This window comes from Enhydra lutris, unplaced genomic scaffold (assembly GCF_002288905.1).
Source record: "Enhydra lutris kenyoni isolate GAN:26980312 unplaced genomic scaffold, ASM228890v2 scaffoldscaffold3, whole genome shotgun sequence".
NCBI lineage: Eukaryota > Metazoa > Chordata > Mammalia > Carnivora > Mustelidae > Enhydra > Enhydra lutris.
This window is the reverse complement of record NW_019154087.1, coordinates 41,893,828-41,906,319: the sequence shown is the minus strand read 5'-3', so window position 1 is coordinate 41,906,319 and position 12,492 is coordinate 41,893,828. Positions and strand designations below refer to the sequence as shown.

The 12,492-nt window shown below is 43.1% G+C and overlaps 1 protein-coding gene across 1 annotated transcript in view; it reads right to left on the bottom strand.

Annotated features, from left to right (window-relative positions):
* Positions 1–9,810, bottom strand: part of LOC111156330 (solute carrier family 10 member 6) — a 29,072-nt gene extending 19,262 nt beyond the window's left edge. Inside the window, exon 1 of the mRNA XM_022517098.1 lies at positions 8,816–9,810. Coding sequence (XP_022372806.1) covers positions 8,816–9,192 — 377 coding nt within the window. The 5' untranslated portion in view covers positions 9,193–9,810. The remainder of the gene's footprint in view (positions 1–8,815) is intronic.
* Between the last annotated feature and the right edge of the window lie 2,682 nt (positions 9,811–12,492).

The following is a 12,492-nucleotide window of genomic DNA, read 5'->3' as shown; positions in this document are numbered from 1 at the left end:
CACAAGTAGGCAGAGAGGCAGGCAGAGAGAGAGGAATGGAAGCAGGCTCCCTGCCAAGCAGAGAGCCCGACTCGGGGCTCGATCCCAGGACCCTGAGATCATGACCTGAGCCGAAGGCAAAGGCTTTAATCCACTGAGCCACCCAGGCGCCCCTCCACTTAAATTTTTCTTTTCAAACTTTTCTTAGCAGTTTTTGCATATATTTTTGTTCTATATGAAGTTTAAAATTATTTTATCCTATTAAGAAAGATTACTTGGAGCAGACTCCTTCCTACCTAGAGAACAGAGAAAGGAAGAAAAGCAGTTTGCCACAGCTCTCAAAACTGTATCCACGAAGAGGGTAAAGGGAAGCTCTTCCAAATTCTTAGCCTATGATAATGCCACATTCCTTGGCTCTTGATATTACTAAGTCCTGAAAGAAATTCCACATTACATCGCTTTAATCTTGAACTTCTGGAGAAGTTGCATAGCACTTTCCCACTGAATTGCTTTGGCACAAACAGCAGAGAGGCAAGATTCATAACTGTGGGAAGCAAATGTGAGATTTCTATCAGACTGATTCTTTATCCCTGATTACATAGGTTTCTGCTTCTGTCCTTTACACAAATGTTCAAGCCCATGGTGCTTGATAGACGGTGCTCTGCCAACTGTTAGAAATACCCACAAAGTTTTTTCTCTCTCCCTCAAATGAGTAAATAAAATCTTTTTTAAAAATGGGGCACCTGGATGGCTCAGTCAGTTAAGCGTCCACCTTGGGCTCAGGTCATGATCTCCAGTCCTGGGACTGAGCCACATGTTGGTCTCCCTGCTCAGTGGGGAGTCTGCTTCTGCCTCTCCCTCAGCCCCTTCCCCTGCTTGTGTGCTCTCTGTCTGTCTCTTTGTCTCTCTCTCAAATGAATAAATAAAATCTTAAAAAAAAAATACTCACAAAGCTGTAAAAGCACACAGTGAACGTGTGTGAGTACAGTGGAAGTCACACCTTTCCTTTTACTGCCATGAAATCCCAATATAGTGTAAATGGAGGATGTGGCTAACTGGGTCTCTTGGCTGTTCACATTTAGGAAAACTGTTGGCAAAAGCTGACTTCAGTATAACAAGATTCCACTTGCACTGAGAAGAATGGTATCACCCTCCCCAAATTATTACAGAAAATAATGAGACAGCTTCAGCAAGTCTGGACAAACAGGTAAATCCTGCCCCTCCATTAAAACAAGGAAATGACATATATATGCAGTATATGAAAACACAGTGCCTATAAGTATACCATTTTGCAACTGGATTTAAATTATGTAAAGGTTGTTTTTGTATCAAACTAATAAAATTAGGAATTCTAACATTCAAAACTATGAAAGTACACACTGGCTTCTCCACTGGAAAAAAATTAAGAACCATGTGGCTAGGCAAATGAACATGGAGTACGCCATCAGCTCAGGTCAACCAACTTGGCCTTAGAAAAGAGTTCAAGGCCAGGTTTTCTATCCCCCAATCTAAATGTTACTCCTGTCTGCTGCCTCTCCATAACAATAACTAGCATTTGTTGAGCACCACCTGCTAAGTATTATACCTCATGCTTTTAGGTATATGTTCCCTTTTCATCTATACAGTAACCATAGGATAGGTATTTTTTAAGATTTATTTATTTATCCATAAGTGACTTTTTTTTTTTAAGATTTTATTTATTTATTTGACAGAGAGAGATCACAAGTAGACGGAGAGGCAGGCAGAGAGAGAGAGGGAAGCAGGCTTCTTGCTGAGCAGAGAGCCCGATGTGGGACTCGAGCCCAGGACCCTGAGATCATGACCTGAGCCGAAGGCAGTGGCCCAACCCACTAAGCCACCCAGGTGCCCCCATAAGTGACTCTTAATCTCACAAAACAAACTGAGGGTTGATGGGGGGAGGAGGATTGGGAGAGGGGGGTGGGGTTATGGACATTGGGGAGGGTATGTGCTATGGTGAGTGCTGTGAAGTGTGTAAACCTAGCGATTCACAGACCTGTACCCCTGAGGATAAAAATATATGTTTAAAAAAAATAAAATAAATAAATAAATAAGAGATTTATTTATTTATTTTAGAAGTGCGGAGGGGTAGAGGTAGAGGTGGGGAGAGGGAGAGACAGTCTTAAGCCAACTCTGGGCTGAGCTAGGGGCCCGATGTAGGGCTCAATCTCAGGACCCTGAGATCACGACCTGAGCCAAAACCAAGAGTCAGATGCTAAACTGACCACACCTTCCAGGCACCCCACCATATGTGTAGGCATTATTTCCATTGCATAGGCAAGGAAATGAAGGTACAGAGACTTAGAGAAAGTTTCATGGAGTCACATGGATTCAATCGAAGTTCTTTTTTTTTTTTTTTTTTTTTTAAAAATTTTTTTTTTTTTTTATTTGTCAGAGAGAGAGAGAGAGAGAGCACAGGCAGACAGAGTGGCAGGCAGAGGCAGAGGGAGAAGCAGGCTCCCCACAGAACAAGGAGCCCGATGTGGGACTCGATCCCAGGACGCTGGGATCATGACCTGAGCCGAAGGCAGCTGCTTAACCAACTGAGCCACCCAGGCGTCCCAAAGTTCTTTTTTTTTTTTTAAGATTTTATTTATTTATTTGAGAGGAAAAGAGAGAGAGCACAGCAGGGAGGAGCAGAGGCAGAGGCTGAGGGAGAAGTAGACTCCCTGCTGAGCAGGGAGCCCGATGCAGGGCTCCATCCCAAGACCCTGAGATCATGACCTGAGCCGAAGGCAGATATTTAACCAACTGAGCCGTCTAGGCGCCCCGAAGTTCTGTCTCCTAAGATGATCTTCAGTTCCCTACCAGACCATGTCAGCCTGACCTGAAGAATCCAAAGTTCTATTTTTCAGGTGCCTGCTGAAGGACCAAGAGCTACTTTAAAGGTCAAAGGCCAAAACTGGCCACTGAACCCCTCAGGCTCCAGGACAACTACATCCTTGGGGAAGAATGGACCTCGAATATCAAAAGTTGTCAAACTAAAGACAGTGGGAGTGGTCCTGAGTCACACCAGTAAACAGACTGCATTTCCAGAGGGGTTTCTAAATCACACACAGGCAATCAGAAAGTTCCCTTCAGTTGTTGACTTGGCATTTTGGAGCCCTTCCCACCTCCAGGCTGGCACTGAGCATGCAGAAGTGAGCAAGCCCTCGAGGGGACTGCAGAAGTCATGGGTCAGGCAGATGAGTAGCTCAGGGCATACCACGCCCTCCTACAGATAACAAGCAGTACATATTTGGGGGGGCCTCGGTGGCTCAGTCATTGAGCATCTGGGGTCCTGGGATCAAGCCCCAGGTGGGGCTCCCTGCTCAGCGGGGAGCCTGCTTCTCCCTCTCCCACTCCCCTCTGCTTGTGTTCCCTCTCTTGCTGTCTCTGTCAAATAAATAAATATAATCTTAAAAAAAATAGTAGTAGTACATATTTGGTGCTATGGGGACAGAGAGGGCAGGCATCTCTGTCAAACAGTTTCAGAAAGAACATTGAAAACTGGGGTGGGGGGCGAGGAACACAGACTTTACAAACTGCTTTTCTTTTCCCATTATCCAAAATACTTAAAACTTAAAAAGGCCTCAGATCCACTGCACTTTATACCCAAAAGAATTGAAAGCAGGGATTCCAACGGATATGCACACTCACGTTCACAGCAGCATTATTCACAAAGCCAAAGGAAGGAAACGATGCAGTGTCCGTGGACAGCTGAATGGATCTGGCGATCTGCACATGTGCATGTATACACGGGATGAATACACACAATATACAGCCTTAAAAAGGAAGGATATTCCGACACATGATACAACATGGATGCACACTAGAGACATTATGTTAAGTGAAATAAGTCAGATAGAAAAGGACAGATATTGTACGATTTCACTTAGATGAGACATTTAGTCCAATTCAAAGAGACAGAAGGGAGATCGTGGTTGACAGGGTCTGAAGGGGAAGGGGGTTATCATGTAAGGAGTACGGAGTTTCAGTCTGAGAAGATAAGAACTATGGAGAGACGGCCGCTGCTGACCCACAGCAACGGCAGTGGACTAATAATGCCACTGAACTGTACCCTTGAAAATGATTCAAATGGTCGATTTTATGTTCTATACATTTTAAAAGGACCTTAGAGAGTCTAATGCATTGATTCTACAAAAGAGGAAATTGAGGTCCAGAGAAGCAATTATTCAAAGTCACACAGCTTCTTGAGCAGAGACGAAAACACAGACCCTGACACGGTGCTCTTTTGCCGGCCCCTTAAAAAGATGCGTAGCATTTCATGCCGGCTGAGATTCTACGCAATTCATGTATATTCATTCAACCGTCAGTACAACCCATGAGGCAGGTTATGCTTCCCCCTATTTTAGAAGTGAGGAAACTGAAGCATAAAGAATTTTTTTTTTTTTTAATTTTTGAGAGAGAGAGAGAGCACACAAGTGAGGAGGGGGAGCAGAGGGAGACAGAGAATCTTAAGCAGGCTCCACGCTGGATGCGGAGCCCAAGGCGGGGATAGTTCTTACAACCCTGAGATGATGACCTGAAGTCAAGTCGGACACTTAAACCAACTGAGCCACCCAGGCGCCCCTGAAGCATAAAGAATTTATATAATCTGTGAAGATGACCCAGTTAGTGACAGCTCTGCTTGCTGGCCCCAGGGTGCACTTAAGCATTACAGTATAATGCCAAATCCTAGTTTTCACGTCTTACCCTCAAAGGCAAGAATTCTGTCCATCTTTAGTACAGTAGATTGTAAAAAGGTCCCCAACTGGGGCACCTGGCTGGCTCAGTGGGTTAAAGCCTCTGCCTTCGGCTCGGGTCATGGTCCTGAGGTCCTGGGATCGAGCCCCGCAACAGGATCTCTGCTCAGTGGGGATCCTGCTTCCTCCTCTCTGTCTCTGCCTGCTTCTCTGCCTACTTGTGATCTCTCTCTGTGTCAAGTGAATAAATAAAATCTTAAAAAAAAAAAAAAGGTCCCCAATTCTTCACCCTGTTCTTAGCCACGCCCTCTGCAATTTGACCTTGCAGCTCACCCATCAAGAGGCAGAAACTACTTCTCCATTCCTTGAATCTGGGCTGGTCTTGCAAAAGGCACTGGCCAATGGGATGCGGTAAAAATGATGATGAACTGGTTTCCAGCCCAGATATCAAGAGACTTTGTATGCTTCCTCTTTTTCAGAACCTGCTTCTATCATATGATCAGGTCTAGGCTAGCCTGCTGGAGAAGAGAGACCTTCTGGAAGAGAATCCAGTAGTCCCAGATGAGGCTATCCAAGACCAATCTACATTTATCCAGTCCCCACACATGTAAAAGAACCTAGCCAAGATGAGCTGAGCTCAGTCCAGGAACAGGGTAACTTTTTAGGCTCTTCATATATATACACCAGCCTGTTGCTTTCCAGAACAATTATAATGAAGAACAATATTATGACTAGAAGGGACCAAATAGGCATTCCAGGTGAGGGAATGGAAGTTGGGAAAGTGTGGGATATGTTCAAAGAACAGTGAGTAGTCCATTTTCACTACAGACTAGTTTGTGCTTATTAGGAAATAAACCCGGAGAAGTATGTTAGACCTGGCTTAATGTCTACCCAGGTCTCTAGGTGTTGAGAAGCCTTTATATGCATAACATGTCCATTTCTGTTTACAATACCATAGGAAAGTGTTATGATTTCCAGTTACAGGAAAGAGTTACCAAGTCAGGATTTAAATATAGATAGTCTGACCCCAGAGCTGCCTCATCCACATACTCTAAAACCATGGTGGAGAGACCCAAGATGGCGAGAAGACTGTGAAGATGCTGCAATTGGCCAGGAAAGGAATTATGAGGGCCTGCCCTAAGGAACTGGCAGTGGAGAGGAGGAGGAAGCACTGGCTGTGAGTGACAAACAAGAGGATGGGTCACAGGTCTAGACATCGGATTGAGTGAATTAGCTGAAGAATGAAAGGAGCCACAGGGGAATGCTTAGGTGATGAGCCCAGGTGACTGGGACAGCGAGGGTGTTATTGTCTCACACGCAAAATGCAGAAACTGGTTTATACATGTTGATTCTGAAACGCCCTGCTTGGGGTGAACACCAGGAGAACTACAGGTAGACTGAATGAAGTACAGAATTAAGGCATGAGAAATATGTTTGGGCGATCTGCACAAAGCTAGACCTCAATTTCCTCTTTAGTGAAACAAAGATGTTCTTCTAAAGTCCTAAGGTTTTATCTAGCATGAAAACAGAATTGCTACAAAGGACTATCCGATTTTTTTTTTGTCTTGAAAGTTATTTTTGTTGGTAATCAAGTGGGAAGAAATGTAATGAATTTGGACACTCAATCAAGAACACTGAATTTTCTCCTAGTTGCAATTTTCACTGAGAATTAAGATTTTTGTTACTCGTATCAATAAGCTTTTGAAAATCTAATGTTTAGTCACCGTTTTAAAATTTCGTTTCTTACAGGGTTTGGTTTTGTTTTGTTTTTTTGCTTATTTTTTGTTTGTGAGATTCACAATCAAAATTTCTAAAAAGGGGGAGAAGTAGTTAATATTTATTACGTATCTACCATGTGCCTGGCACCCTGAATGTATATTTCCTCCTTAAAATACAGTCTTGTGGGGAATAGGTAATTGTAACCCATTTTACAAATGAGGAGATGAGGTTTATAGGTTAAATAATTTGACTAACATGAAACTAATTAAGGACAGAGTTGGCAAAAGGAAGTAAAATGAGCTTTATCTTTTATAGACTTCCTATTCACTGGTACTTTTATTACAATGTCGACTAATAAAAGATGAAGTTAATAAATGTTCTCTTTCCCAGAGCAGAAGTGTTTGAGAACACTACTTTAAGATTTTTTTTTTAAAGATTTTATTTATTTGACAGAGAGAGATCACAAGTGGGCAGAGAGGCAGGCAGAGAGAGAGAGAGGAGGAAGCAGGCTCCCCAAAGAGCAGAGAGCCCAACGCGGGACTCAATCCCAGGACCCTGAGATCATGACCTGAGCCGAAGGCAAAGGCTTAACCACTGAGCCACCCCGGTGCCCCACTGCTTTAAGATTTATGCTCCTACTGAGAACAGAAGATCGAGTTGTGTTAATAAATGGCATGGAAGAAAATGCCTAAATTGCAGGGTGATGAGAAACAGATGTAAATTCCCATCTGCCTTATTCCATACTTGGCTGTAGCATTTGGCAAACTCCTTAACCAATCTGAGTCCCCATTTTCTCAGCTGTTAACACTCAGGATAAGAAAGGGTCACTTACAAAGTTATTGAGAACCACGAAAGAAGAGAAAGAGTACAGAAAGCACCTACCTCATGCCTCACAACATACTCACTCAACTTATACAATGTCCTTTTCCTTTCCAAGAATATTTAGGCCCCACAACTTACCACTGATATGTAGACTGCATAAAGAATACTTTTCATCTTCCAATTTTCATGTTAATGATCAACTTTATGTAATCAGCATTAGCAGTGCATATTAATGTATTTTTTTGGATTAGTGATTCTTTTCAAACCCCCAATAAGTGGGTAACTCAAAGCATTGTCATATGAAAATATGAACCCATTAAAAATCACAGGTGAAACAGTTTGTCTGCTAAGCATTCAGCACATGCAGGGAACTGGAAGCCCAGACCTATAGCTGCTCCACTGATGCCAACTCCCAGCACCACCAACTCTCAACTACATGACATACACATCGAGCAAAGATTTACATTCATAACTCATCCTCCCCTTGCATAGGAGGTGAAATGGTTCATAAGTAAACAAAGAATCTAGAAAGACCACTGTTTTTTGCTTTTATTTTCCCAACTGTGCCTTCTCTATTCTTTCTCTAAAAAAAAAAAAAAAAAAGGATCTTATTTGTTTCTTTGTCAGAGAGAGAGAGCGCACAAATGGGTGGAGCAGCAGGCAAAGGGAGAAGTATTCTCTCCACTGAGCAGGGAGCCCAACTCGGGGCTTGATCCCAGGACCTGGGATTATGACCTGAGTTGAAGGCTGCAGATGTTTAACAGACTGAGCCACCCAAACGTTCCCTCTATTCTTTCTTCAAATGCCCTTTTTTCAGTATCAAAAGAGGTACTCCCAAAGATATGTGATTAATTCATCCTCATTAAAGTGTAAATGAATAATAAAGCCTAGTGTCTCCCACAGAGCATTTATTTACACAACTGGGTAAGGTCCCTGGCTTAACCCAAAAGAATGAGACGCTAATGATGAATGTTTAGTCTGCAAACCAACAAGAAAGAACATTTTCAGTCATGAAAGTCTTGATGTTGCTCCCCAGGTCAACTCAACTAACTCCAGCAGCACTTAAAACAGGCTATGTCTGTCACATACCCCAAAAGCCCCTTTACCCAGTGCTTTCAAATACTTGCTTCATAAGATAGATGTCAAGGTAACACCTGCTGACTAGAGCTACAGGGGCGCCATTCCGGTTCTGCCACCACCACTCCCACCACCACCAAAGAGACCCCTGCCGTGAGCTTTCTGGGATCCTCAGCCTATGTCCTGGGAGACTGGGAACCGAGACTGTTAACACTGCCAGTGTGGGCGAGAATGAGTTCATGCCTAGGACGGGCCATCGAGGGAGGAGGAAACCTGCCTCCACTATTACACATGAACCGAGCCCCACTACTCAGAGAAGCAGCTGCCAGTAACACAGCGGATGATCACAGCCCAGCACATTTTAAGCTCAGAAAGGAAAGTCCTTTCTTTTTTTCCAGGACTAGACTCCATAAAACACTACGCACTGGAACCTCTACCTAAAGATCAGCAGAATTTAAACACAAAGGTGTCAGGGCTATCGGGGGAGACTTCCGGGCTTCCCTAGTGTACCTTACCTGAGATCCATATCTCCTTCGACCCAGAAGGTGAAAATGTTGGAGATGGTTCCCCCAGGGCAGCACCCCATGACGAGAACGGCAATAGCTTGGACGGGCTTCAGAGAGAAACTGATGGCCAGGAGATAGGCTGTGAGAGGCATGAGGCCAAACTGGCAGAGGAGTCCCACAGCAATGCCCCAGGGTCTCCTGATGTGTGCCCAGAGCTTCTGGAACTCCACAGAGCATCCCAGGGAGAACATGAGCAGGCCCATCATCACGGCGGACACCACTGTGAAAACGAGTTCGAGGTTCCCATGTGCCTCCGGTCCCACCGGCAGCTCCTCCTCTGAACTGTTAGCAGCACAGGCTGAGCTGCTGGAACAGTTGGCTCTCATCTCTTCATCTCCTTAAGGCAGCATCACAAATGAACGTCTGCTGCGATGGCTGGGCAGGTCTCGGCCACGTTTTGTAATAATGCAACCAAGTCATGCATGGAGAATCATTCCAATGCTTATTGGCCAGCCAGGTGATTCAGCCTAATCTGATCAATGCATTCATGAATGGCATTATAAAAGTAATTATCATGGGCACGAAACATATAATAAACTGCAGTAAGTAAGGCTTTCCACTTCTGTTCTTACTCACCACTGAATATTCAAGTGAAATGAGACAAGCAAATTTATTGTCAAGTGGAGTGACTGGGCTGTGTCGTCAGCATCACATTGTGTTCCAGGAAAATGGGTTGAGTGCCAAGACATAATTTGTCCAAATTCAATGGGGATTTCAAAGAACCAGGATGCAATGCTTTGTGAAGAGGAAGGCTAACTGGAAAAAACAAAGGCGTTAAGCCAAAGCCACTCCCCCTCGCATTAGCAAAACATTTCTGTTGAAAATATTAAAGCAAAAGTTCAGTTAAGAAAATGTCAGGAGGGAGCAAGGATCGATCATTTCAGGAGTGCTTCAGAATTGGTCTCAATTTTTCTTCTTTATTGATTTCTCTCTTTTTTTTTTTTTTTTAAAGTACGCTCCAAACCCAACCTAGGGCTTGAACTCAGGACCCTGAGGTCAGGAGTTGTATGCTCTACTGACTGAGCCAGCCAGGCACCCCTCAGTTTGTCTTCTTTTTCTACTAGAATTTGTATCTGAAGCCAGTAAACACCTGAATAGAAAAATAGAAAAAAGAATAATATGGTATTAAACACCTGAATTGTTTCATCAAACATGTGAAAACTCATTTCTGTACCCAAAATAATACAAGGAAGCTGTCACTTTCTTTTGGAGAACAGAGTCGGCTTTGGGATGCCACACCCCTGGGTCTCGTGATGAGGTCTGGGAATTCTGGAAGAGAATGTAATAAAGAGCTTGTCTTGAAGGCTGGGGATAGTCTGAGGCCAGCCTCTGACCGCAATGGCCCAGGGGCCCTTCTCTTTGTCTTAACCACACAGACACACATCTCATTGGAAAACCAGACAAGAAAAATATGGTTCCATGAAACTAAACCTACAAAAGAGCAGATGCCACACCCTTTCTCAGAGAGCAGAAAGTTTATTTATGGGGTAATGGTTGGTGACAAGGTACACTTTATAAAACACCTCTACCTGTCTTCAGAGGAATATTAGCTATGCATTGTTTATTTTTGGATTAGCAAGTTATTTTCCATGACAAAATGCTCTGAGCATGTTTGCTACATAAAAATACAAATTAAGGAGCACCTGGGTGGCTCAGTTGGTTAAACATCTGCCTTTGGTTCAGGTCATGATCCTGGGGTCCTGGGATCAAGTCCCACATCAGGCTCCCCACTCAGCGGGGAGTCTGCTTCTCTCTCTGCCCCTCCCTCTGCTTGTGCTCTCTGTCTCCCTCTCAAATAAATAAATAAAATCTTGAAAAAATACAAATAAAATACAAATGTGAAACAAAATCTGACAATTTGAGCGACACCTAGGTGGCTCAGTTGGTTGACCTTCCAAACCTTGGTTTTGGCTCAGGTCATGATCTCAGGGTTGTGAGACTGAACCGGGGGCTTCACACTCAGCAGGGAGTCTGCTTGAGTCTCTCCCTCTTCCTCTGCCCCTCCCCCATTAAAATAAAGAAATAAATCTTTAAGAAAAATCTGACTATTTGAAGAAAGTGGAGAGTATAAACTGGCTTAGGCAAAGACACCGTAAAAGCAGCTCTGAACATAGAAACTCGCTGGAAGCCATCAGAGGTCAGCATGAGGACCTACTGCCACCAACTCCTGATTCAAGCCCAAGAATAAGCCAGCGTTTACACCAAGCTTGGTGAGCCTGTCAGAAGACAACCCAGGAGGCCCCAGGTGGTTTAGTAAGCTCAACATCTGCCTTCAGCTCAGGTCATGATCCCAGGATCCTGGGATTGAGTCCCGCAGCAGGCTCCCTGCTTAGTGGGGAGCCTGCTTCTCCCTCTGCCTGCTGCTCCCCCTGCTTGTGTGCTCTTTCTTTCTCTCTCTCTGATAGCAAACAAATGAATAAATAAAATCCTTAACAAAAAAAAAAAAAAAAAGAAGACAACCCAGAACCACCTGTGCTATATATATTAGACAAGTCAATTAACATTAGGATTAAAATCCTAGGCTAATTCTCAGCCTATCCTCATTTTCCTGGAACACATCAATGGGAAGCAATGAAAGCAGTCGATAACAGAATCATTCTGAAAAAACTATCAGTTAAACATAGCTGAGGTATAAAATACCACAATTTGGAATAAACATGGAGAAATAAACCAATTAATCCCTAATTTCTCAATTTATCTCACGTACTCACAAGCTTAAAATGCACCTGAATCTGTGCCACATATATACACCTTAATTTTGAGATACAGCTATACAAATCACAGGAAATATCTCCTGTATTGCTATTCTCTGCAAATAGAATTAAAGGTGAAAGATACTCTTCAAGAAAACCAAAAAGCCAGGCTCTTCTGTCTAGGAATATAAAGGTTGAAGGGAATGTGCCAAAATGAAAGGTAATTCAACATGGTTAAGGAATTGTTCAGCAAACTCTGAAAATTAGTATAAGGGGAAACATCTAGATGCTTGAAGGACATAAAGAATCCTATAGGTTCCAGGGTGCCTGGCTGGCTCAGTTTGTAGAGCATGTAACTCTTGATTGAAAATTCATGTAAACTTTCAGGGAAAAGTCTGGCACTATGTCACAGAGCCTTTGTCACTGTAAGTCTAAAACCCTGTCTTCATAAATAACCTTCAATACTGGCAGAAATTTATTGGGGCAAATGATTCCATTTGGGGCAAATGATTCCATAATAGCATTGTTTGTTGGTTTGTTTTAAGATTGATTGATTGATTGATTTGACAGACAAAGCACAAGCAAGGGGAGCAGGGGAGGGAGAAGCGGACTCCCTGCTGAGCAGGGAGACTGATGTGTGGCTCAATCCCAGGACCCTGGGATCATGACCTGAGTCGAAGGCTGACGCTTAACAGACTGAGCCACCCAGGTGCCCCAGCATTATTATTTATAAATACATTCTTATTTATATTACCATTGCTATTTATAGATCAAGAAAACAGGGTTTTAAATTTCCAAAGTGAGACTAATTTAAGTAAACTATGATACAATGAGATACTGTGGAGCTATTTAAAATGTAAATATTTTGACAATGAGAAATGTTTTTATTAGAAGATAAAGCAAAAAAAAAAAAAAAAGATATAGATAAGTACA